At 39.3% G+C, this 24,263-nt stretch overlaps 1 protein-coding gene across 4 annotated transcripts in view; it reads left to right on the top strand.

The window, feature by feature from the left end:
* The first annotated feature begins 1,366 nt into the window (after positions 1–1,366).
* The window catches only part of atf6 (activating transcription factor 6), a 204,965-nt gene continuing 182,068 nt past the window's right edge, over positions 1,367–24,263 (top strand). For all 4 annotated transcript variants that reach the window (XM_051933018.1, XM_051933017.1, XM_051933015.1 and 1 more), the window contains exons 1-3: positions 1,367–1,628; positions 16,922–16,998; positions 18,580–18,667. In XM_051933018.1, the coding sequence (XP_051788978.1) occupies positions 1,523–1,628; positions 16,922–16,998; positions 18,580–18,667 (271 nt within the window). In that variant the 5' untranslated portion in view covers positions 1,367–1,522. The remainder of the gene's footprint in view (positions 1,629–16,921; positions 16,999–18,579; positions 18,668–24,263) is intronic.

The following is a 24,263-nucleotide window of genomic DNA, read 5'->3' as shown; positions in this document are numbered from 1 at the left end:
CCACCTCCTAGATTCACTTCCACAGTTGACCTAAGTTTTTATTGGCCATCTGGCAATGTAGCTCCAAGGTTTTAAAGTCTGAAACTCGACTAAAACACTGAGGTAGACTCTGTATAATTAATTGTATTGATGCAAATGCCCCTTAATGGGTTACCACTCATACCAGATGTTAAGGACCACCCACATCTGGCTGGTGACTTTCCACAATACTAGTGTGTACTTCTTGCAGTCTTCCAAAACCATATTGTGCTTTTTACACTACTACCTACATTTTGTAGGACTTAAGGAACACTGCTTTTGTCTTTTGCTCATGCTGTCTGTGCAAGGCACTCCACAAACAGCACAAGTAGTATGTGAGGTTATAACATAATAATAATAGCAATATAAGTCTTTTTATAAATATTAACATAAGAACTGTTAGATGTAACACTTACTGTCTTGCTTTATGGGTAGATGGGGTGTAAACTTAAAGCATTTTCATGATTCTGTCTGTAGTATTTCAAGTGTTTTAAAATAATTAGTCTCTTGTCATATATAGGCATCATTAGATAATAGAGGGATTTATTATCTGCCTCTGTATATATACTGTAAATGAATTTATAGCTAGAAATCCACAAAGGGAGAAAATGAATCAGTTATCTTAAAATAGTCTTTTATTCCTGAGCTTTCGATACCTATCAGGTGTTATCTTCAGAGGAAAATGATTATACATAAAGGAATCAAAGAAACATATAGTAAAAGGGGGAGGGGGAATCATAATGTATTTTTTTATTTACATGTTCTTCTTTTTAAGCCTGCATATGCTGGGTTCGTGTCCAAAAGTCTGTTTTCAGTTTGACAGCCACGATTCAGTCAGCTCTCTGCCACTCTTAGTATTTGCCCTGAATATTAAATCCACCCCTCTAACACCCACCTACCAATTTGCTATATATTGCCTTTGACTGCTGTATGGCTAATCATTTTCCTCTGATGATGATAACTGATAGATGTCGAAGTCTCTGGAATAAGAGACTATATTAAGATGCGTTATTCAGTTTCTCCCTTTGTGGATTTCTAGCTATAAATATCACAGAACTTCGCTACTATATAAATTAATGTAGCCTAGTTGTAATTTGTATGTGTACAGCACTTCGAACTGCATTTAGTGTATATAAATACATTTATTACTATTAGCCTATCAGCTGACATCTTCTTTTTTAATATGCTTCGTCCCGATTGCAATTTGTGGTGAGCCTACACTCCCAATTCCCATCTCATCATTCTCTGTGTCTCTCTCTCCCTCCCCACTTTCGCGTTAAAAAGTCGCTTCCGAATATCAGACCCTATTGGCCACTCTCGCTTCCTGTAGTTCATTGACTCCTTGTTGTAAACTCGACGTGTGTTTTATCTCCGTTCCGGATATCACGGAAGAGAAGGACTAAACAACGCGAGCAGGATATCGGAAGAAGGAAAGCGTTTAACACAAACGTATGCCAGAGCCAGTTCTTTACTCTAAACTTTAACTCAATGTATCGAAGAAAGAATGTCGAAGAACATAATGTCGGATCTAGAAATACAGATGACCAGCGGATCAATCATAAGTACCAATGCAGTTAGTGATGCCTGTATTGATCAAGACGGCGAGTGGGGTAGGTTTAAAAAACTTAGATAGATTTATATATTTTATATATACACACACACACAGAGTGTATATTTATATGTATATCTATCTTTCAGTCTGTCTATATATACTGTATATTCACACACACACACATTTAGGAAATGTAATAGGCAAAGGAAGTGAACTCTAATTATTATACAAATCTTGCCATTTATTTTTTTTAATTTGTACAGGAGTATTTTTTTCTGAAAAGTGCTTTTTAACCACCACACCATATTTTTATTGACTAATATAAATATGAATATAAAGTTAAGGGGAATTTGATGTATCGTGTAATTGTGATGCAATGCGCACGGTTTCTGAGTGAAGCTTACGCAAGCCTTTGCGCAGTCGGCCAATCGTCTCCAATTCCGTTTGTGACGAGAGGCGAGGCAAAGTCATTTACACGTGCTGCTGTGTTGGGTCTAATGACTTGTGGTCCTGTGTCTAACCCCAACACACCCCCTTCACCTACATTACTTGATCTCATTCTTGCGTGTTTTATTTATGGTGTCACCAAATCACCAGGGGCCTCATGTATAAACGGTGCGTACGCACAGAAATGTTGCGTACGAACCTTTCCACGCTCAAATCGCGATGTATAAAACCTAAACTTGGCGTAAAGCCACGCACATTTCCACGGTAACTCATTCCTTGGCGTACGCAATTTATCCGCCCGGTTTTGCAGACTGGCGGCACCCAGTGTCAAAGCAGTGCTACTGTTCCTGTGTGGTTACCCTTTCTTAGATCCACATCCACGGCGGCGGCTTTATCAAATACACTGAAATTAACAGCATATCGTTCATAAATTTAATGCATCTGATTGTAATTAACCTGTAACAATATAATGGTCCACAGAATGGTCAAACTTCTGTTCCTGTGTGCTCATCCTTTCTTTCTTAGCTCCACATTCCTGACGCGGCTTTATAAATACACTGAAATTAACTGCATATTGTTTATTAGTGTAATACATCTGATTGTAATTAACCTGCTGCAATATAATGGGCTAGGGAATAGCCATAGTATTCCAAATACCAGAACTGCTTTAGCGTTGTTACGCTCACTGCATCTTGTTCTTCTTTTTGCTGTTCCCGTTAAGGGTTGCCACTGCGGATCATTTTTTTCCATATTACTCTCACTGCACCACTCGGAGTATTTATATCACTGTATCTGAGTGTGAATCACAGCAGCAGATGATCGGAAAGAGAATTATCGGTATACAGTTTCAAGTACACACTACCTCAACCACGGCAAAAAGCGTCAAACCCTTTCCTGTACGGACCCTCGCGTTTCAGAAACAGTTTCATCCCAAGAACTCTAAACGCACTCAATCACCTCACTGTAAACTTGCACTACAGTTATAATATTGCACAACCTGCGCTACTTTATAAAGCACGTATGATGACAATATCATTTTTAAGATGAAATGCAGCAAAATATGTTGCTTATAGTATACAGATAAAACTTTAACTTCATTTAAATAATCTGTATTGCTAATAATTAAACATGTGAGGACACGGTGCCGCAGCGCTAGCTAGTTCACGGATAGCTCCTACCTTGCGCTGTATTCTTGCTGGTGCTGACGCGACACTGGAAGGATAGACGAATAGAATAATTAAACATGTACTACGAAGATATTTCAATGTTCCTTAAAAGTTTTGAAGAATCGGCGTTCTAAGCTTACAAATGGCTTCACGTCTATTACAGAGGTGATTGTGTGGCGATTGGAGAAAAAAAAGTATGGACAGGAATTGGAGGTTAGTACGTTTGAAAGAGACAGTACTTCTGTAATAAATTATTTCATCGAAGGTCACACATGGTGCAACAAGCCTCTTGCGTGAGATATGAACAATCACTGCGCCACCGTGTTCCCATGTTTAATAACATGCTTTCATTCCTATCATCATGAAAATGATATCACATATACATCTCAGTATTTTAATTATTCAGAGAGCTGTAATATCTCGAATGTAATGCATTCTGTGTCCTGTCGGAGAAAGAGAAAGAATGGAAGCACGTAGTGATTCACACACATAGAGCACATAGAAGATCAAACACAGAAAAAAGCATTTAACATGCTACTTGAGAAACTACGGTAGTAAAATAAACGATTTTAAGAAATTTCGAGATTAAAGTTGACATTTCGTGCTTTTTTCCCACTGTGTGCCTATGTTTTTTGTTTGTACCCTAATACGCTTTCATATGACACTCAGACGGTGGGCTACAACTCGCCTTTTCACAGCGACTTTGATATGTGATTTCTTTTTTATTTCGGGCACTGTGCGACTTTGTGAATTTGATCTTTCGAGTTTTTCCGACACTCTGTCACTCGATCAACTTTCTTTTGTTGATTATACCACTGTTTAAACCAACAAATAGTACGTTTTTCCTTTGCCTCCACTTGGTATTCGCTGAAACTCTTATATTTTCCCCTGTGCTTTTCAAAATTGGGGCCTCATGTATAACGCCGTGCGTAGAACTCACACTATAAAATGGCGTAAGCACAAAAGCGGGATTGTGCGTAAGCACAGAAAAATCCAGATGCAGGAATCTGTGCACACGCATACTTTCACGTTCTTCCACTACATAAATCCCGATTTGCGTGAAAAGTAACGCACGTGCACGCGCCTTCTGTCCCGCCCCAACTCCTCCCAGAATTACGCCTCTTTGAATATGCAAATCAATATAAATAGCCTTCTGTGAAAAGACAATTTTGAAAAGCACAGGGGAAAATATAAGAATTTCAGCGAATACCAAGTGGAGGCAAAGGAAAAACGTACTATTTCTTGGTTTAAACAGTGGTATAATCAACAAAAGAAAGTTGATCGAGTGACAGAGTGTCGGAAAAACTTGAAAGATCAAATTCACAAAGTCGCACAGTGCCTGAAATAAAAAAAGAAATCACATATCAAAGTCGCTGTGAAAAGGCGAGTTGTAGCCCACCGTCTGAGTGTCATATGAAAGCGTATTAGGGTACAAACAAAAAACATAGGCACACAGTGGGAAAAAAGCACGAAATGTCAACTTTAATCTCGAAATTTCCACTTTAATCACGTAGTTTATTTTGCCATTAAAGTAGAACATCATAAACTTCATCTTAAAATCGTTTATTTTACTAGTTTCTCAAGTAGCATATTAAATGCTTTTTTCTGTGTTTGATCTTCTATGTGCTCTATATGTATGAATCACTACGTGCTTCCGTTCTTTCTCTTTCTCCGACAGGACACAGAATGCATTACATTTGTGATATTACAGCTCTCTGAATAATTAAAATACTGAGATGTATACGTGATATCATTTTCATGATGATAGGAATGAAAGCATGTTATTAAACATGGGAACACGGTGGCGCAGTGATTGTTCATATCTCACGCAAGAGGCTTGCTGCACCATGTGTGACCTTCGATGAAATAATTTATTACAGAAGTACTGTCTCTTTCAAACGTACTAACCTCCAATTCCTGTCCATACTTTTCTTTCTCCAATTGCCACACAGTCAGCTCTGTAATAGACGTTAAGCCATTTGTAAGCTTAGAACGCCGATTCTTCAAAACTTTTAAGGAACATTGAAATATCTTCGTAGTACATGTTTAATTATTCTATTCGTCTATCCTTCCAGTGTCGCGTCAGCACCAGCAAGAATACAGCGCAAGGCAGGACCTATCCTTGAACTAGCTATACGCTGCGGCACCGTGTCCTCACATGTTTAATTATTAGCAATACAGATTATTTAAATGAAGTTAAAGTTTTATCTGTATACTATAAGCAACATATTTTGCTGCATTTCATCTTAAAAATGATATTGTCATCATACGCGCTTTATAAAGTAGCGCAGGTTGTGCAATATTATAACTGTAGTGCAAGTTTACAGTGAGGTGATTGAGTGCGTTTATAGTTCTTGGATGAAACTGTTTCTGAAACGCGAGGTCCGTACAGGAAAGGGTTTGACGCTTTTTGCCGTGGTTGAGGTAGTGTGTACTTGAAACTATATACCGATAATTCTCTTTCCGATCATCTGCTGCTGTGATTCACACTCAGATACAGTGATATAAATACTCCGAGTGGTGCAGTGAGATTAATATGGAAAAAGATGATCCGCAGTGGCAACCCTAAACGGGAACAGCAAAAAGAAGAACAAGATGCAGTGAGCGTAACAACGCTAAAGCAGTTCTGGTATTTGGAATACTATGGCTATTCCCTGGCCCATTATATTGCAGCAGGTTAATTACAATCAGATGCATTAAATTTATGAACGATATGCGGTTAATTTCAGTGTATTTGATAAAGCCGCCGCCGTGGATGTGGATCTAAGAAAGGGTGACCACACAGGAACAGTAGCACTGCCTTGACGCTGGGTGCCGCCAGTCTGCAAAACCGGGCGGATAAATTGCGTACGCCAAGGAATGAGTTACGGTGGAAATGTGCGTGGCTTTACGCCAAGTTTAGGTTTTATACATTGCGATTTGAGCATGGAAAGGTTCGTACGCAACATCTCTGTGCGTACGCACCGTTTATACATGAGGCCCCAGTACTTTACGGCGTCAGATGTTTATATATTATTGAGTGCCTGATGTTATCTTCATTCAGCCTGTACGGTATAATTGTAGTTGCTATTTTTTGTAATAGTTTTATTCAAACCGGCCCATACACGTCATGTGTAAGATTTTTTTTTTACCATACGTCTGGCCCAAATGCAGAATACATTTATCTGCATGAAAATGTGTAATTTGCAAAGACAGCTGGAACTATATTGAAGTAATATTTATTAAGACCGGTAAATGACAACAACAAATAATAGGCCCTTTTCAGTATCTTTTTCATGGAAAGTATTATTACACACTGGTTATCCACAACATTAAAACGACCTGCCTAATATTGTGCAGGTCCCTATCGTGCTGCCGAAACAGTTCTGACCTGTCAAAGCATGAACTCCACAAGATCCCTGAAAGTGCCATGTGGTATTTGGCACCAAGATGTTATCAGCTGATCCCTGAAGTCTTCTCTGTTGCGAGGTGGGGCCTTCATGGATCAGACTTGTTTGGATTGAGATATGGGGAATTTGTTGGCCAATTTAACGCACTGAATTCTTTATCATGTTCCTCAAACAATTTCTGAACATTTTTTGCAGTGTGTCAGGGCATAGTATGCTGCTGGAAGAGTCCACTACCATCAGGGAATACAGTTGTCATGAAGGTTTGCAAATGGTCTGCAACAATCTTTAGGTAGGCTATATGTAAACAAAGTAACATTCACAATAGTTGCCAGTCCCTAAGACCTCCCAGCAGAACAGTGCCCAGGGAATCATACTGCCTCTGCTGACTTGCCTTCTTCCCACAGTGCTTCCTGCTGCTTCTCTTCCCCAGGTAAACAACACACATGTACTCGGCCATCCACATGATCTAAAAGTAAACATGATTTATCAGACCTGGCAACCTTCTTCCAGTATTCACTGGTCCAGTTCTGACACTCAAATGACCATTGTAGGTGCTTTTGTAGGGGTCAGTGTTGGTACTCTGACTTGTTTGAAGCTTTGCATCCCATACTTGGCAAGCTGTGATGCACTGTGTGTTCTGACACCTCTCTCTCATAGCCAACATTACATTTTTACGTACAGTAACTCTTCGTGTGATTGAACCAAACAGGCTAGCCTTTGCTCCTGACTTACATCAGTGAGCCTTGGGCACCCATGATCCTGTCACCTGTTCCCTGTTTGCCTTTTCTTGGACCACTTTTTCTAGGTACTAACTACCTCATACTGAGAATACCCTACAAGACCTGCTGTTAACTCACATTATGCACAATGCAGTACACATGTCAAGCTGACGACAACAAAAACAATACAATGATAATGCAGTGCTCTAATATGTAAAATGCTCCTTCCACCCACCCACTTAGGCCGGAGTTATACTTCACATGACGCAACACATGCTGCAGCGGACGCTCCTGCTACGCAAACGTTGAAGTGTTTATACTTGTGCGCGTACTTTACGTAAATCTGGAGGAATCTGCCAGGTGGCAGTGCGAGATATTATCACGGTGAGAACATGTTCAGCTTCTCTGTGTTGTGAATTGCCTGGAACACCCATTAAATTTTGATGACACCTTACCGCAATATCTCTGAAAAGGATGTTTATTGATTAAATCCATGGATGTGTCCATTCCAGCAAGCATTGGGCACGAGTGAGAAACAATCCCTGGACGATGCCTCGGCTCATCACAAGGTGAATACAAGCACACACATACACTAGCGTCATTTTAGCGGCACCAAATCCCCAAATCTGCATATCTTTGGAAGGAAACTGGAGCACACTAAGGAAACCCAGCAGGAAAACGTGTAAACTCCAGGCAGGGAATATCAGCGACACGACTCCGTGCAAGACAGCAGCGCTAACGCTCCGCCACTGTGTCACCCCATGTGTGTAATTATTAACAGTATTCATTATTTAAACGAAATTACTGATTTATCTGTAAAATGTAATATACAAACTTTAATGCTTTTCATCATGAAAGTGATATCAAGTATAAATCTAAGGATTCTAAATGTGCAGAGAGTTGGAATATCATACATTTAATGTGCTCAGTGTGGCGATCTATTGCTGGTGATTCGCTGCTGTCAGAAGCAGAGTAAGCCCTAGAAAAAAAGATAGCACAGAAGACGGTATGTGAGAATTTTAAAATGTATCGTGTCGTTACGATCGGGAATATGCGATGCTTGAATATAAAAGCACCATGAATACATCTGTATGTCGGCATTTTGCTTCACCACATCGAACCATTTATCAAATATCGAAGCGCGCACACCGATCTCGTAGGATCTGCAAAGCGGCTTTCTGTCACATGTAGATAGTAAACAGAGACTCTGACGTCACATTCCAACTTTTAGCACACTGCGCCCCCCGACTTTTTGCTGGTACTGCAACTTGCGCGCGCGTCGTGTTAAGCCGGAGTTATACTTCATGCGACGCATGCTGCAGTGGATGCTCCTGCTACGCAAGCGTTGAAGTGTTTATACTTGCGCACGTACTTTATGTAAATCTGGAGGAATCTGCCAGGTGGCAGTGCGAGATATTATCACGGTGAGAACAGGTTCGGCTTCTCTATGTTGTGAATTGCCTAGAACACCCTTTAAATTCCGATGACACCTTACCGCAATATTTCTGAAAAGGATGTTTATTGATTAAATCCAGGGATGTATCCATTCCAGCATGCATTGGGCACGAGTGAGAAATAATCCCTGGACGATGCCTCGGCTCATTGCAAGGTGAATACAAGCACACACATACACGAGCGTCATTTTAGCGGCACCAAATCCCCAAATCTGCATATCTTTGGAGGGAAACTGGAGCACACTGAGGAAACCCAGCAGGAAAACATGTAAACTCCAGGCAGGGAATATCAGCGACGTGACTCCCTGCAAGACAGCAGCGCTAACGCTCCACCACTGTGTCACCCCATGTGTGTAACATCTGGCGCCGTCGTGAGTGGCAGCCTTTTCAGCAGCTCCGTGTATGACTGTATATGTATGTGTACTTTTCTACTTTTATTTTTCTATTTTTATTTATTGATCACTCCTATTACTTTATTTTATGTGGATTCGTTCCCTGGGCACACTTACTTTTACAACGTGGGCTTGGATTTTTACACGCTGAGACTCGTCTATTCAAGTACTCAACTTCGAGCGCTGAGAACAAATGCCAGTGCCGGTGTGGTTCCATATTTACCTGACGAGGTAAGAAGGCGGTATCGTGGCAGCAGAGCCGGCACTAAGCTAAAAATGAAGCGGCTTGCGAGAAAGTGCCGTTTCAAGCCTTCGGTGCCTTCTGTGATTCTGGGGAATGTAAACTCAATCTCAAAAAAGATCGACGAACTGGCTGCGCTGGTGAAAAATGTCAGGACCTACAGAGAATGCAGTTTGTTGTGTTTTTGCGAAACCTGGCTAAATAACACCATCCCAGATGCCAACGTGGAGCTACCCGGGTTTAGCACAGTTAGAGCGGACAGAGATGCAAGTACCTGTGGGAAGCACAAAGGAGGAGGACTCGCTCTCTATGTTAATACACGGTGGTGTAACTCTGGACATGTTAACGTCAAAATCTCCACTTGCTGCAGGGATATCGAACTGTTGGCCGTAAGTTTACGTCCCTACTACTTGCCCAGAGAGTTTGGGCATGTCATTGTTGTCATCGTGTACATACCTCCTCGGGCGACGAGGAGTCAGCGAGTGACATCATCCATTCTGCTGTTGCTAAGTTACAAACGCAGCACCCTGAGGCGCTTGTGCTAATCGCTGGAGACTTTAACCATGTGACGCTGGACAAAACATTACCTGCCTTCTCCCAGTATGTGGACTGTAACACCCGGGGAAATAAGACTATTGATTTACTGTATGCAAACATTAAAGACGCATACAGCGCCACCTCGCTGCCTGCGCTTGGGAAAGCAGATCATAACCTGGTTCTGCTTCAGCCTCACTATAAACCAAAAGTTAGAGTCCTACCTGTAACCACACGATCATTCAGGAAGTGGACCCCGGAGGCTGAGAATACTCTGAGAGAATGTTTTGGAACTACAGACTGGGATATCCTGCAGGGATCTCATAGTGAGAACATTGAGGAAGTTGTTGACTGCACTACTGACTACATCAACTTCTGTATGGACATTGTAGTTCCAGTAAGAACAGTACGCTGCTATGCTAATAACAAGCCATGGATTACAAGTGACATCAAGGGCCTTTTGAACCAGAAGAAAAGGGCTTTTAAAGACGGTGATCAGCATGAGCTCAAGCGCGTGCAGAAGGAACTCCGAGTCCAGCTCAGGGCGGCGAAGGAGCAGTACAGGAGAAAGCTGGAGCAGAAGTTGCAGAATAACAGCATGAAGGAAGTGTGGGATGGGATGAAGATCATCACTGGCTGCAGCTCGAAGCGGGGTACCACCATCGAGAGAGACGTGAAGAGAGCAAACCAAATGAACAACTTCTTTAACAGGTTTGACCACCCTAACCCACTCTCACACTCACCTCGGAGTATTGCACCCTCCACACATCCTTCTGCTGATACCAGCATAGGAAAGACATCCCCACCCATAATTACAACAGCGCAAGTGAGCAGAGAGCTGAGGAGACTTCGTGCCAGCAAAGCAGCGGGTCCAGATGGAGTATCGCCACGACTGCTGAAGGTCTGTGCATCGGAGCTTGGGGGTCCTCTACAGCGCATCTTCAACCTGAGCCTGGAACAGGGGAGAGTCCCGAGGCTTTGGAAAACATCTTGTATCACCCCAGTCCCAAAGGTATCACGTCCTAGTGAGCTGAATGACTTTTGGCCTGTTGCTCTGACATCACATGTGATGAAGACCATGGAGAGGCTGCTGCTTCACAATCTTAGGCCACAGGTTCAACACGCCCTTGACCCTCTGCAGTTTGCATATCAGGAGAAGGTGGGAGCAGAGGATGCCATCATCTATGTGCTACACCGATCCCTCTTTCACTTGGACAGAGGCAGTGGTGCTGTAAGAATTATGTTTCTAGACTTCTCTAGCTCCTTCAACACAATCCAACCTCTGCTCCTTAGGGACAAGCTGACAGAGATGGGATTAGATTCATACCTAATGGCATGGATCGTGGACTATCTTAAAGACAGACCTCAGTATGTGCGTCTTGGGAACTGCACGTCTGACATTGTGGTCAGCAACACAGGAGCGCCACAGGGGACTGTACTTTCTCCGGTCCTGTTCAGCCTATATACATCGGACTTCCAATACAACTCGGAGTCCTGCCATGTGCAAAAGTTCGCTGATGACACTGCTATCGTGGGCTGCATCAAGAATGGGCTGGAGGAGGAGTATAGGGACCTAATCAATGACTTTGTTAAATGGTGCGACTCAAACCACCTACACCTGAACACCAGCAAAACCAAAGAGCTGGTGGTGGATTTTAGGAGGCCCAGACCCCTCATAGACCCAGTGATCATCAAAGGTGACTGTGTGCAGATGGTGCAGACCTATAAATATCTGGGAGTGCAGCTGGATGATAAATTAGACTGGACTGCCAATACTGATGCGCTGTGCAAGAGAGGACAGAGCCGGTTATACTACCTTAGAAGGCTGGCGTCCTTCAACATCTGCAATAAGATGCTGCAGATGTTCTATCAAACAGTTGTGGCAAGCGCCCTCTTCTACGCAGTGGTGTGCTGGGGAGGCAGCATTAAGAGGAAAGACGCCTCACGTCTGGACAAACTGGTGAGGAAGGCAAGCTCTATTGTTGGCATGGAGCTGGACAGTTTAACATCTGTGGCAGAGCGAAGGGCGCTCAGCAGGCTCCTATCAATTATGGAGAATCCACTGCATCCACTTAATAGTATCATCTCCAGACAGAAGAGCAGCTTCAGCGACAGACTGCTGTCACTGTCCTGCTCCACTGACAGATTGAGGAGATCGTTCCTCCCCCAAACTATGTGACTGTTTAATTCCATCCGGGGGGGTAAACGTTAACATTTAACATTATACATAGTTATTGTCTGTTTTTCACCTGCATTATTATCATTCTTTAATATTATTTATTGTATCAGTATGCTGCTGCTGAAGAATGTGAATTTCCCATTGGGATTAATAAAGTATCTATCTATCTATCTATCTATCTATCTATCTATCTATCTATCTATCTATCTATCTATCTATCTATCTATCTATCTATCTATCTATCATAAAAATAATTCTTTGCGTTTATATAGCGCTTTTCTCACTACTCAAAGCGCTCAGCAATTGCAGGTTAAGGGCCTTACTCAAGGGCCCAACAGAGCAGAGTCCCTTTTGGCATTTACAGGATTCAAACCGGCAACCTTCTGATTGCCAGTGCATATCTCTAGCCTCAGAGCCACCACTCCGTCCTATTAACAGTATTCATTATTTAAACGAAATTACCGATTTATCTGTAAAATGTAATATACATACTTTAATGCTTTTCATCATGAAAGTGATATCAAGTATAAATCTAAGGATTCTAAATGTGCAGAGAGTTGGAATATCATACATTTAATGTGCTCAGTGTAGCGATCTATTGCTGGCGATTCACTGCTGTCAGGAGCAGAGGAAGCCCTAGAAAAAAAGAAGGCACAGTATGTGAGAATTTTAAAACGTTGTGCATGTGTGTGTTTTGTAGGTGGTATCATTTACTTTTTCTTTTGCATTTAATTGTTTTTACCAGCTCCCCAGATTACACCAAGGCTGTACTGTTTCAAACGATACTAGAAGAAACACACTCTGTATGGGATATCAGTATGTTATGTTGCACATCTTAAAATCTTTACATTTTTCTTAAAAAAAGCTGAAACAACAGTCACAGGAATTGTGGTCATTATGTCATTGTTGCCGTGCCATTTTTGTTTTTTTTTTCCTGAAGTAAGTGAATACATTCTTAATATAAACACAAAAGGATGCCATAATCATACATGTAAAAAGTAACTTGAGAAATATATGTGTGGGAAATAAAGAAACAGTTCATTTTGGTTTGTTGAGTTTTCAAAACAAATTATATTTATTATGCAATCAGTCTATACAAGATACAATGCTACACTACATTTATATTAAATACTGTCTTTTTAATGTGAGGTTAACAATCAGTAAAAGATGCAGGTCAGTATTGTTTTTTTTTTTTTGAGAAATTAATTAAGCCAATACCAATTTAATCTTGCTTGCATTGAAATCAAGTCACACACAGGCCATTATTCTAGTTTAAATAATAGAAGTTGGGGTTGTGTTAACCTTGCATGTTTTTTTTCTTGGTAATACTACACCATGTATCCACTTCTGTATCAAAGCAAAAAATAAAAGGTTTGATAAAATGCTCAACTGTCTTCTCTCTAGCTGTTTAAGCACACACTCCATTCTGAACAAGCTTTGACCCAGGACTGGATTACATACTGTATACCATCCTGGATTGATTGAGTGAATGTGTGAATGCATTTAATTGTGAGCTGCTGCCTGTATAGGCAGGTTTTCAGTATTTGGATAGATCGCACCACTCCTTTCATTGTACTAATTATTTAATAGCAAAGTTTTGTTCAGGGATGTTCATGTTGTTTGAGCCCTAGGTACTCTTTGGTGGAGAAAATACAACAAAAAAGGTCTGCGTTTTCTAGTAGCTGTATACACTAGCTTGTGCTCCCCTATTATTTGCTGTAGCTTATCAGACTCCTGACATTGTAACTTAATCTACTCCTACATAACTGTAAGCTAATTACATGTGTTGAAAACATATGTTTTACAGTTGTATGTTAAAGTGTTTAACTTTATTGGGTAAATATTGATTTCTGCTACAGGGTTCCATACATTTTACAAGCTTTATCTTCTTCTGTTCACATTTTTAAAAAGAATTTGGGGGTTGAAGTCCCATGTGAAAACTGTCTAACAGGCATTAATATGGCATGGGAAAAAATGAATGCTCCTGTTTTGGTAGGTGCAAAGTGTGTTATGTGACTGCAAATGTCACAACGTAAGACTAGAATAACATGACAGGCAAACTAGGTAATTAGTTCCACAATGGCAAGCATTAAAAGAAATGCTTGTTTACTTTGGAGTCAGACACTGAGCATAAGCATGATAAAGAAGAGAGAAACGTGTCCTCAGAATGTTGATGTAGAGAGCACTGGAAGCAGGGTGGAACAGAGCAGTAGAGGCTCAGAAAATGACATTGTGGTATGATGGGGGTGGGGTTGTGAAAGCTGAAGCACCCAGAAGTCAAAAGATGTACCATCTCAATTTCAGTGGATGACTGAATTTCCCTGGTTCGGTTTGACCATGTTACAAAGTTAATATTCTGCAAACAGTACTGTGCAGCTAGTAGGGCACATTAGGTAAATTGGATATCTATAAACGGGTACTCATTTCATTGTACAAGATAGAGTAATGATGCACAGCTCTTCTTATGATCATTCATTTTTCAGAGACTTGTTTGTGACTAAAACCAATGAAGCCCACCGAAGTATGCTTCATGTTGCAGTGACCTGACAGATACAATGCAATAACAAAGAACATATCAGACATTTGGAAATAGACTTAATTGTAGCCTATTACAAAGTTCCAACTAAGAGGAACAGTGTAGATTGTTGTAGTAGTAGTCGTGTTGTTCATCTGTTGACCTGTTTGTTTTGTGCAGTAGAGGACAGTTCATTCTTAAAGTTTTATGGTTAAAAAAGCAAATACAGTATGTGCTTAACGAGTGTAGCATTGTCACAATACCAAAATTTCAAACTTCAGTATGGCACTGAGAAAAGTAGTGAAATTCAGTACCATTTTCAGTATCTAATATGGAATATAACATAACTGAATAAAATGATTATTTTAATAAATTGCAATTCTGTATGCATTAAAATCTTAACATTACCATTGCCGAATACAAATGATAGACGTTTTAGTCATTTAAATGCAAATACTTAAAGTAGTGAAATCTTTTGTTGTAAAAGGTAAGAGTAAAACTCTGTAAACAATAAAAAGTAAACAGTTTTAAATCTGGTCAAATTTTTTTTTACTTTGATGAAAACAAATACTGTTACTGAGATAGTATAATGAAATTTTACAAATGTCATTAAATGTGAATTGAATAAGTATTACAATCTTTTGTAAGATTCAGAAGAAGAACATTAATGTAAGTAAGATTAAGTAAAAAGAATATTAATGTGGTCTGTAAACAGTTGTTCAGAAAAGCAACATACAAATAGACCACTAACACACTTAAAGGCTTTGCAGCGTAAATGCAAATGGTGCACATTGCATTTTTGTCTAAATAAACTACAATGTCTTTGTAACTTCAGAATTTTTGCAAGAAAGAGTAGCATTTTGATGTGCCCTTCTGTAAGACCAAAGTTTGCTTGTATAGGGCAGCAGATGAGCCCTGACATACAAAATATAACACACTCTGAAGCACAGCTACAAGTGTATGAGCACACGGAGGAGTATCGTCACTCTTTATGCATTGAGCCCTGAAAAGTTACAGAGTCTTACATTATATACTAAACGTGATGAAATATAATTTTAAAATAGCACATGATAAAATAAAATAAATTAACACGGTAAGGAAACAGAGTTTGCAGTGAGGGTTTAAAAATCAAAGGGGTGACAGAACCCTATACTGTAGAATTAGACTATTGCCCCTAAATAGACAACACAGTATAAAAGTGATGCACAGGTAAAAATAAGTGAAGACCCTTGTCTTGATGCATTAAGCATTTAACTGGCTACAAAAATACTTTCACCTGTAGAAAAATATAAACATCACATCCCTACTTCAAACACAGTAGTTTTAAGGTTTATACTTATTAATATTTCCTTAATTTAGAAATAAGATATCGATTGAATTTTTTTGTATTGATATGCTTGTAATTCTTGGTTACAGGTTTGCTTGTATCTTGTAGTTTTCTGTCCCAATCTGCTACAAAGCTAAAGTATTTCCAGATATTACTCTAGCTGCCTTCTTTGTCGTTAAAGCATGCTTATGAAAGAGCCAATGCTGCTGAAATTCCTGTTTTATTAACACTTGGCGAGTGGATGGAAATGGGGCTGCAACCTGAACAATGATGAATTGGATGTGCATTATTTCAATACTTTTGACACCCCTAGTGTGTGCTAAATTCATGCCATTTTTATAAGAAAAAAGTGTGTAAAACATTTGTGCTTGTAAATTTTACTGGATGCTCCTATTTTTTTTCCAAGTCAGAAGCACCAGTGCTGCTTGGCAAAAAGCTTACCATGAAACCCTGTTCTCTACTTAAGTCGCATGAAAATGTATTTTTTGACCAATTTATGATATTGAATGTTTGAAGATAAATCTCAGTTATGTAAAATCTTACACATTGTTTATATTAGTTAATAAATAGTTCTAATAATTTTGATTTACTAATTAAATTTCTTTTCTGCTTTTGTGGAGTTTTCACTTTTTTGCCATCTTTGTGTAGGTTTTTAACCCTTGCTTCCTCCCACATCTCAAAGACATGCATTTGAGATTTATTGATGTCTATAAATATAAATTAGTGTCAGGATAGATTCTATAGTCTTAACAGTTCTGTATTTGAGGGAGCTCATAAAATGAATGAATGATTGCTTGTTCTGGCTTTGTTGATTTATTATACCATATATACATGCGATGTATTTCTTGGGTTTTCTTAATTTTTTGTAACAGTAATCAGGAAAAATATGGTTATTTTCATTTGTCAGTTTTTATTTACCTGTATTTTGTGAAAATCAAATGTAATATTGTATAAAATAATCACAGAGCTTCTATTTTTTATTTGGTAGATTACAGTCTTTTTGATGATATTGGTGATTTGGGAGACACAACAGAGCTGTTACAAGCTTTGGAATATGAGCAATATGTGAGTATTACATGATAGTCCACAGAAATGTTGATAATGTTGATAATAGAAAACATACCCTAAGTTCTTGTCAATAAGCCGCGGCTTATCTAAGGTAAAAAGTTGTGAAAATGAAAAAATAGAATATCGGCTTATACATAAGTCCGGCTTATACATCCATCGCGGGGGTTGCGTTCCAGAGCCACCCGCGAAATAAGAATATCCGCGAAGTAGAAACCATATGTTTATATGGTTATTTTTATATTGTCATGCTTGGGTCACAGATTTGCGCAGAAACACAGGAGGTTGTAGAGAGACAGGAACGTTATTCAAACACTGCAAACAAACATTTGTCTCTTTCAAAAGTTTAAACTGTGCTCCATGACAAGACAGATGACAGTTCAGTCTCACAATTAAAAGAATGCAAACATATCTTCCTCTTCAAAGGAAGAAACAAATCAATATGTCTGTTTGGCTTTTAAGTATGCGAAGCACCGCGGCACAAAGCTGTTGAAGGCGGCAGCTCACACCCCCTCCGTCAGGAGCAGACAAAGAGAGGGAGAGGGAGAGTTTGTTTTTCAGTCAAAAATCAATACGTGCCCTTCGAGCTTTTAAGTATGCGAAGCACTGTGCAGCATGTCTTTTCAGGAATCAGCTTTACAAAAGATAGCAACGTGAAGATAATCTTTCAGCATTTTTAGACGAGCGTCTGTATCGTCTAGGTGTGCAGCCCCCCTGCTCAATCCCCATACGTCAGGATCACAGATAGTCAGCGCAAGATTGACAGAAAAGTAAGCAATCTAGCTTCTCAGCCATCTGCCAATAGCGTCCCTTGTATGAAATCAACTGGGCAAACCAACTGAGGAAGCATGTACCAGAAATTAAAAGACCCATTGTCCGCAGAAATCCGCGATATATATTTAAATATGCTTACATATAAAATCACAATTTAAATGACCGCTACGCGCTCGTGTTGACTCGGCGACGCCCAGAGCAGAAAGAACGCGCTCCGGCTGCTCCAACCGCGCCATGCGGGGAGTGAGAGAGACGGCAATATCTCACACTCTCTCCCCCCTTAAAGAAATTAAATGGGCGCGAGTGAGACCACTGACCTCCCTCCCTTCTATTAGTTATAGGTTATAGTATGTTCGGCTTATCCATGAGTCCGGCTTATCTATGATACGATTTTATTTTAAAAATTCGTATGATTTTTGGTCTCCGGCTAATACATGAGTCCGGCTTATAGACAAGAACTTAGGGTAATATGCTGGGGTTATTAGTATGGCTTGTAAAATGATAAGTTCCAGAAATTAATCTTATTTTATTTCATTTAAACGCATAAAAAATTTTAAAAACATAAATGGATCGAATTGTGATTAAACTCCACTATCATAATGATTGAGTTTGTCACCTTTATCATTCTTTAATGTTTGGTAAATGCAGGGATATACACATTGGAATCTCTCTAGTGTTTTTAAAGTATTATTCTAGATAGTCACTCTTTAATGGCAGTAACTGAAGCATGAGGCTGAAATTATTAACCAGTCTATTTCAGTTGGATGTTGGTGCAAGTTATTTTACATAATCTATTCTGATTTACAGTCCAAGAATGAAGATGGGCTTGACTTTGATATTGATTTGTTGTCTTGGAGCTCATCAGCGTATGATGAAACAGCAAGTAACTACACAGGTAATATGACTCATGAGTATCTAAAGAATATACTACTTATACTTTAGAATTCAGAAATTTTAATCTGGTTGCATCTAGTGCTTTTTGAGATTGTCTGTAGTTCACGTTTTAACATTATACACTTTGGAGATAGCTCAAATGCCTTCATTTGAGCTTCTGTTTATTTATTTATTCATGTAAGCTGAACTAGGTTACATAGCTTTTTAATTATATACTATTATTTTATTTAAAAAAATGTAGGGTTATTTTCTTAAGTCTTTCAAATGCTTTCAGATTTTCATAAGAATATTATCTTTGGTAAAGAAAATTCTGTGTTCAGTTAATTTTTTATAAAAACAAGGCAAAAAATGAGTATGTGTAGCTAAATTAAGACTCATTTCAACATGAATGTAAGATAAGGTTAATAAATTAAACCAGCAGTAGATATAAAAGTCTTTCAAACGTTTAATTACTTGACTAATATAAACATCCTTGGTTTTTATGTGAAAAGGACAACACTGAGGTACCCCATGGAAAAAAAAAAATATTGCCGAGTTGTAGTCCTGCAAGTTAGATGTTTGTTTTTTAAGCTTATTTGTAATAAATTTCTTTTCAGCAAATGGTAAAAAGTTAACTGCATTGTTTAGGTAGAAGAAATTAGAGACCAGTGTAATAGTGATGGTAGTGTATTGTGTTGGCTTGAAGCATTGTCTGGTACTGCTAAGGGATCCTGCTTAAATGTAAATAATAGAAAAATATGGTATGAACAATTGTTCTCATTGAATTTTAATTGCTAAATCTGGTTAATCAAGGGATACAGTATCATTGCATTTTTAGATTCATCTTTATTAATATGAGCATGTGTGTTTTTTTCAAGACTATTTTTTCCTTGTCTAATTCAAATAGCAAGTTACTGTACTTAACAGAAGCTTGTCTGTTGTTCACACTGATATAAACAGCTTTAGTTTTAATTAAAGCCTAAATGAAAAGGTCTAAACACATGAGCAAAAGCAGCTTTTGTCTTAATTGCAGATTAAGATGTGTTTATGGGTTCCTTTTCTTTCCCTCTATGTTCAGCTAGACAATATATTCATCTGCCTTTCCTTTCCATGCACAGTATGACTCATCATATTCCTTGTTACTGCGTTATTACTTTCTTTAATGTGAAAGCCAGTGTTTCAGTCTTTGCTCCCACCAGTCCCCTAAACCCTACCTGGCTCTTTTTTTTATTACAGACCAACTTTTGTCAACACAACTAAAATGTAGTTTAATTAAGAAAAGAAAAAGTGAAGGCAGTTTTAGTAATCTTAATTCAAATTTTAATAACGAGGCAAGTGCCCTGCATTGTAGTGTAGAGAATTGGCGGACTTGGCCCAGGTGTCCTTTAAAGAGAAATTGTGCACCTTAAGCTGGCCGGGGAGGAAATTCCAGACCAGACAGGTAGAGCTAGGTGGGTCACGGTCACAAGGGACAAAGTCCGGGGGCATCAACCCCAGAATTGGAAGTTTCAAACCGTTTTTGGGTCATTACGAAGTTGGACAGTGTCTCTGATGATTCTGAGGTGGTAGGTAGGGATAAGGAGGCCCAACAGGCCACCTTAAAACCAGTTCCCAGAAAGAGAGATGTAGTGATAGTTGGGGACTCAATCGTTAGGGGGATTGAAGCACAGGTTTGCTCCAGGGACAGAGAGTCTTGCATGGTGTGTTGCCTTCTGGGTGCACAGGTGGAAGACCTCCCTGGAAGTGTGGATAGGCTCTTGGCCAGAGTGGATGTTGATCCAGTTTTCATTGTCCATATCGGATCAAATGACGTATATTAGCGTAGTCTTGTCAGTTCTCTGATCAAAATTCAAAACGTTGGGTGCCAGGCTGATGAGCAGAACTAACAAGGTAGCGTTCTCTGAAGTTCTGCCTGTGCCACCCACCAGTCCAGGTAAGATCGAGGAGATTAGAAGGATATAGATTTATGGGGCATTGGGGCTCCATTTGGAACAGATGGGACCTGTTCTGCCATGACAGGTTACATCTGAACTGGAGAGGCACCAGTTTATTGGGGAAGAAGAGTTATGAATAGGTTAGTCGACGATTGTTTAAACTAGGGATTGGAAGGGGGGGTCAGGGATTTTAGGACTGGCCAGGTTAAGAACTATACGTGGAGAAACAAACAATAGTGAAAAAATAAAAATGTTTAGTAATGTAAATTTTAACACAACGCTTACATGTAAAAGGAGTAACATATTAGAAATAGCTTGCTTTAATGCTAGAAATATCAAAAATAAAACAAGTGAATTGGAGTTGTATGTCTCTGAGCATAATGATGATATAGCAATAATCAAAACCTGGCTAAATAACAAAGATGGGGATGAGTATAACATAGAGGGATACACATTTTTTAGGAAGGATGGAGAGAACAGAAAAGGAGGTGGGGTTGCTGTTTATGTCTAAACAGAATTTAAATGCAAGTCCTCTTCAGTTGGACTATTATATTTGTCCAATCTTAGTGAGGACATGTGGCTTCACCTGGAAAGCATTAAGGAAACAGGCTTTATTTTAGGAGTGCAGACATTAATTTCAACACAGATCTTTTTAGTAATATTAAAATGGCAAATTTACAGGGGGATATTATAGTCATGGGGGAGTTTGACTATCCAAAAATTAATTGGGAAAACCTTCCAAATGGCTGAGCACAAGAGCAGGAGTTTTTAGAAGTAATCACTGATTGTTTTTTAACACAGTATGTTAAAGCATCAACGCGGTGAGAAGCCTGTCTAGATTTAGTTTTTTATAATAATCAGGATATAACTGAGGGTGTAGAGGTGATTAAACCACTAGGGTCAAGTGACCATAATATAATACAGTTCTCTGTGTTTTGTAAGAGTGTGAATGCAAAGTCTAAAATTGTTGTTTAACTTGGGTAGGTCAAATTTTAAGCAGATGCGTCAATGTCTAAGGAGAATAGACTAGGATAAGCTTTTAAGTGTGGAGACAGTTGAGGAGCAGTGAAACAGGTTTAAAAATATTTTACATGTAATGCAGGACAGGTACATATCTAAATTTGGAATTAATTCGGATATTTAAAGAAACTTTACAGTGTGTTAATAAAGAGTTAAAAATGAAGCTATAAAGGAAAAAACAGCTGTATAAGACTAATTACTCCAAATTTGAATCATTGGGCATATGAGAACATGATGGCAACCATTAAGAAGTATATTAGGGAGGCAAAAGATGGTTGGAGAGGAATATAGCAAATAAGGCGAAAGACAACCCTAAGAGATTCAGTATTTTAGTAGTAAAAGAACAGTCAAGGAGGAGGTGAAGTACGTTAGGAATAGTAAAGGGGAATTAAAAGATACAGACAGTAAAATAGCAGACACTCTAAACTTGCATTTTTCTGAGGTCTTCACAAGAGTGGAAGTGGATTACCTCCCAGCGATAAATGGGACTACTAAGGAGGTTCTGAGTGATTTAAAAATTGTAGAGGGAGAAATACTGCTCTGGTTCAATAGATAGATAGATAGATAGATAGATAAATAGCTAGATAGATAGGTACTTTATTAATCCCAAGGGGAAATTCACATACTCCAGCAGCAACATACTGATAAAGAACAATTTTAAATTATTAAATTAAAGAGTGATAACAATGCAGGCATACAGACAGACAATAACTTTGTATAATTTTAACGTTTACTCCCCCTGGTGGAATTGAAGAGTCGCATAGTGTTGGGGAGGAACGATCTCCTCAGTCTGTCAGTGGAGCAGGACGTTGACAGCAGTCTGTCGCTGAAGCTGTTCCTCTGTCTGGAGATGATACTGTTTAGTGGATGCAGTGGATTCTCCATGATTGACAGGAGCCTGCTCAGTGCCCGTCGCTCTGCCATGGATGTCAAACTGTCCAGCTCCGTGCCTACAATAGAGCCTGCCTTCCTCACCAGTTTGTCCAGGCGTGAGGCGTCCCTCTTCTTCATGCTGCTTCCCCAGCACACCACTGCATAGAAGAGGGCGCTCGCCACAACCGTCTGATAGAACATCTGCAGCATCTTATTGCAGATGTTAAAGGATGCCAGCCTTCTAAGGACGAATAGTCGGCTCTGTCCTTTCTTACACAGAGCATCAGTATTGGCAGTCCAGTCCAATTTATCATCCAGCTGCACTCCCAGGTATTTATAGGTTTGCACCTTCTGCACACAGTCACCTCTGATGATCACGGGGTCCATGAGGGGCCTGGTCCTCCTTAAATCCACCACCAGCTCCTTGGTTTTGCTGGTGTTCAGTTGTAGGTGGTTTGAGTCACACCATTTAACAAAGTCCTTAATTAGGTTCCTATAAATGGCTGAAATCAAACAAATCACCAGGATCAGTTAATATTTACCCCCGGGTTGATAAGAAGGCTAGCGAGTACATATATATACTGTATATATTCCCTTGACAAATATATTTAGGAAGTCAGTGCTAATGAGGGATATTCAGAAGGACTGGAAATGGGAAATATTATCCTTTTATATAAAAAAGGTGACCGGGCAGATCCAAGAAACTATAGGCCAGTAAGCTTAACGTGCATCACAGGAAAATTAATGGAAGGAATTATTAAGGATAAGATTGACCAGCACATGGCAATTACAGGAATTTTTCTGAACAATCAGTATGGATTCAGAAGCAGAAGGTAATGTTTTACTAATATGCTGGAATTCTATGAGGAAGCAACAAAAGTATATGATCCAAGTGGAGCATTTGATAAGGTGCTACATAAGAGGCAGGACATCAAACTAAAAGAAGTGGGAGTTTGGGGTGATGTTTGTAGATGGGTCCAGAATTGGCTCAGACACAGGAAGTAGAAGGTGATGGTGCAAGGAACCTTATCAGAATTGGCTGATGTTAAGAGTGGTGTTCCACAAGGGTCAGTGCTAGTGCTGCTGCTATTTTTAATATATATACATGATTTGGATAAAAATATAAGTAACAAGCTGGTTAAGTTTTCAGATGATATCAAAATAAGTGGATTAGCAGATAATTTGGAATTCATTAAATCATTACAGAAGGACTTGGACAGAATACAGGCTTGGACAAATTTGTAGCAGATGAAATTTAATGTCAGTAAATGTAAAGTGTTATACATAGGGAATAAAAATGTTAGGTTTGAATACACAAAGGGAGGTCTGAAAATCGAGAGTACACCTTATGAGAAGGATTTAAGAGTTGTGGTGGACCCTACACTATCAACTCAGTTCAGAACCCATTAAGAAGGCAAACAGAATGTTAGGTTATATAGCACGATGTGTGGAGTGCAACTCCAAGAAGGTTATGCTCAAGCTTTATAATACACTGGTGAGGCCTCATCTGGAGTGCTGGGCGGAGTTTTGGTCTCCAGGCTACAAAAAGGACATAGCAGCACTAGAAAAGGATCAGAAAAGAGTGACTAGGCTGATTCCAAGGCTACAGGGTATGAATTATGAAGAAATATTAAAATGGCTGAGCCTTTTCAGTTTAAGCAAAAGAAAGTTAAGAGGTGACATAATTGAAGAGTTTAAAATTATGAAGGGAATTAGTACTGTGGATCGAGACTATTATTTTAAAATGAGTTCATCATAGATTTTAAAATGAGTTAATCAAGAACATCTTTA

The sequence above is a fragment of the Erpetoichthys calabaricus genome, chromosome 10, assembly GCF_900747795.2.
Source record: "Erpetoichthys calabaricus chromosome 10, fErpCal1.3, whole genome shotgun sequence".
Taxonomy (NCBI): domain Eukaryota; kingdom Metazoa; phylum Chordata; class Cladistia; order Polypteriformes; family Polypteridae; genus Erpetoichthys; species Erpetoichthys calabaricus.
Note: the sequence above shows the minus strand (reverse complement) of the source record. Positions and strands in the feature narration are given on the sequence as shown.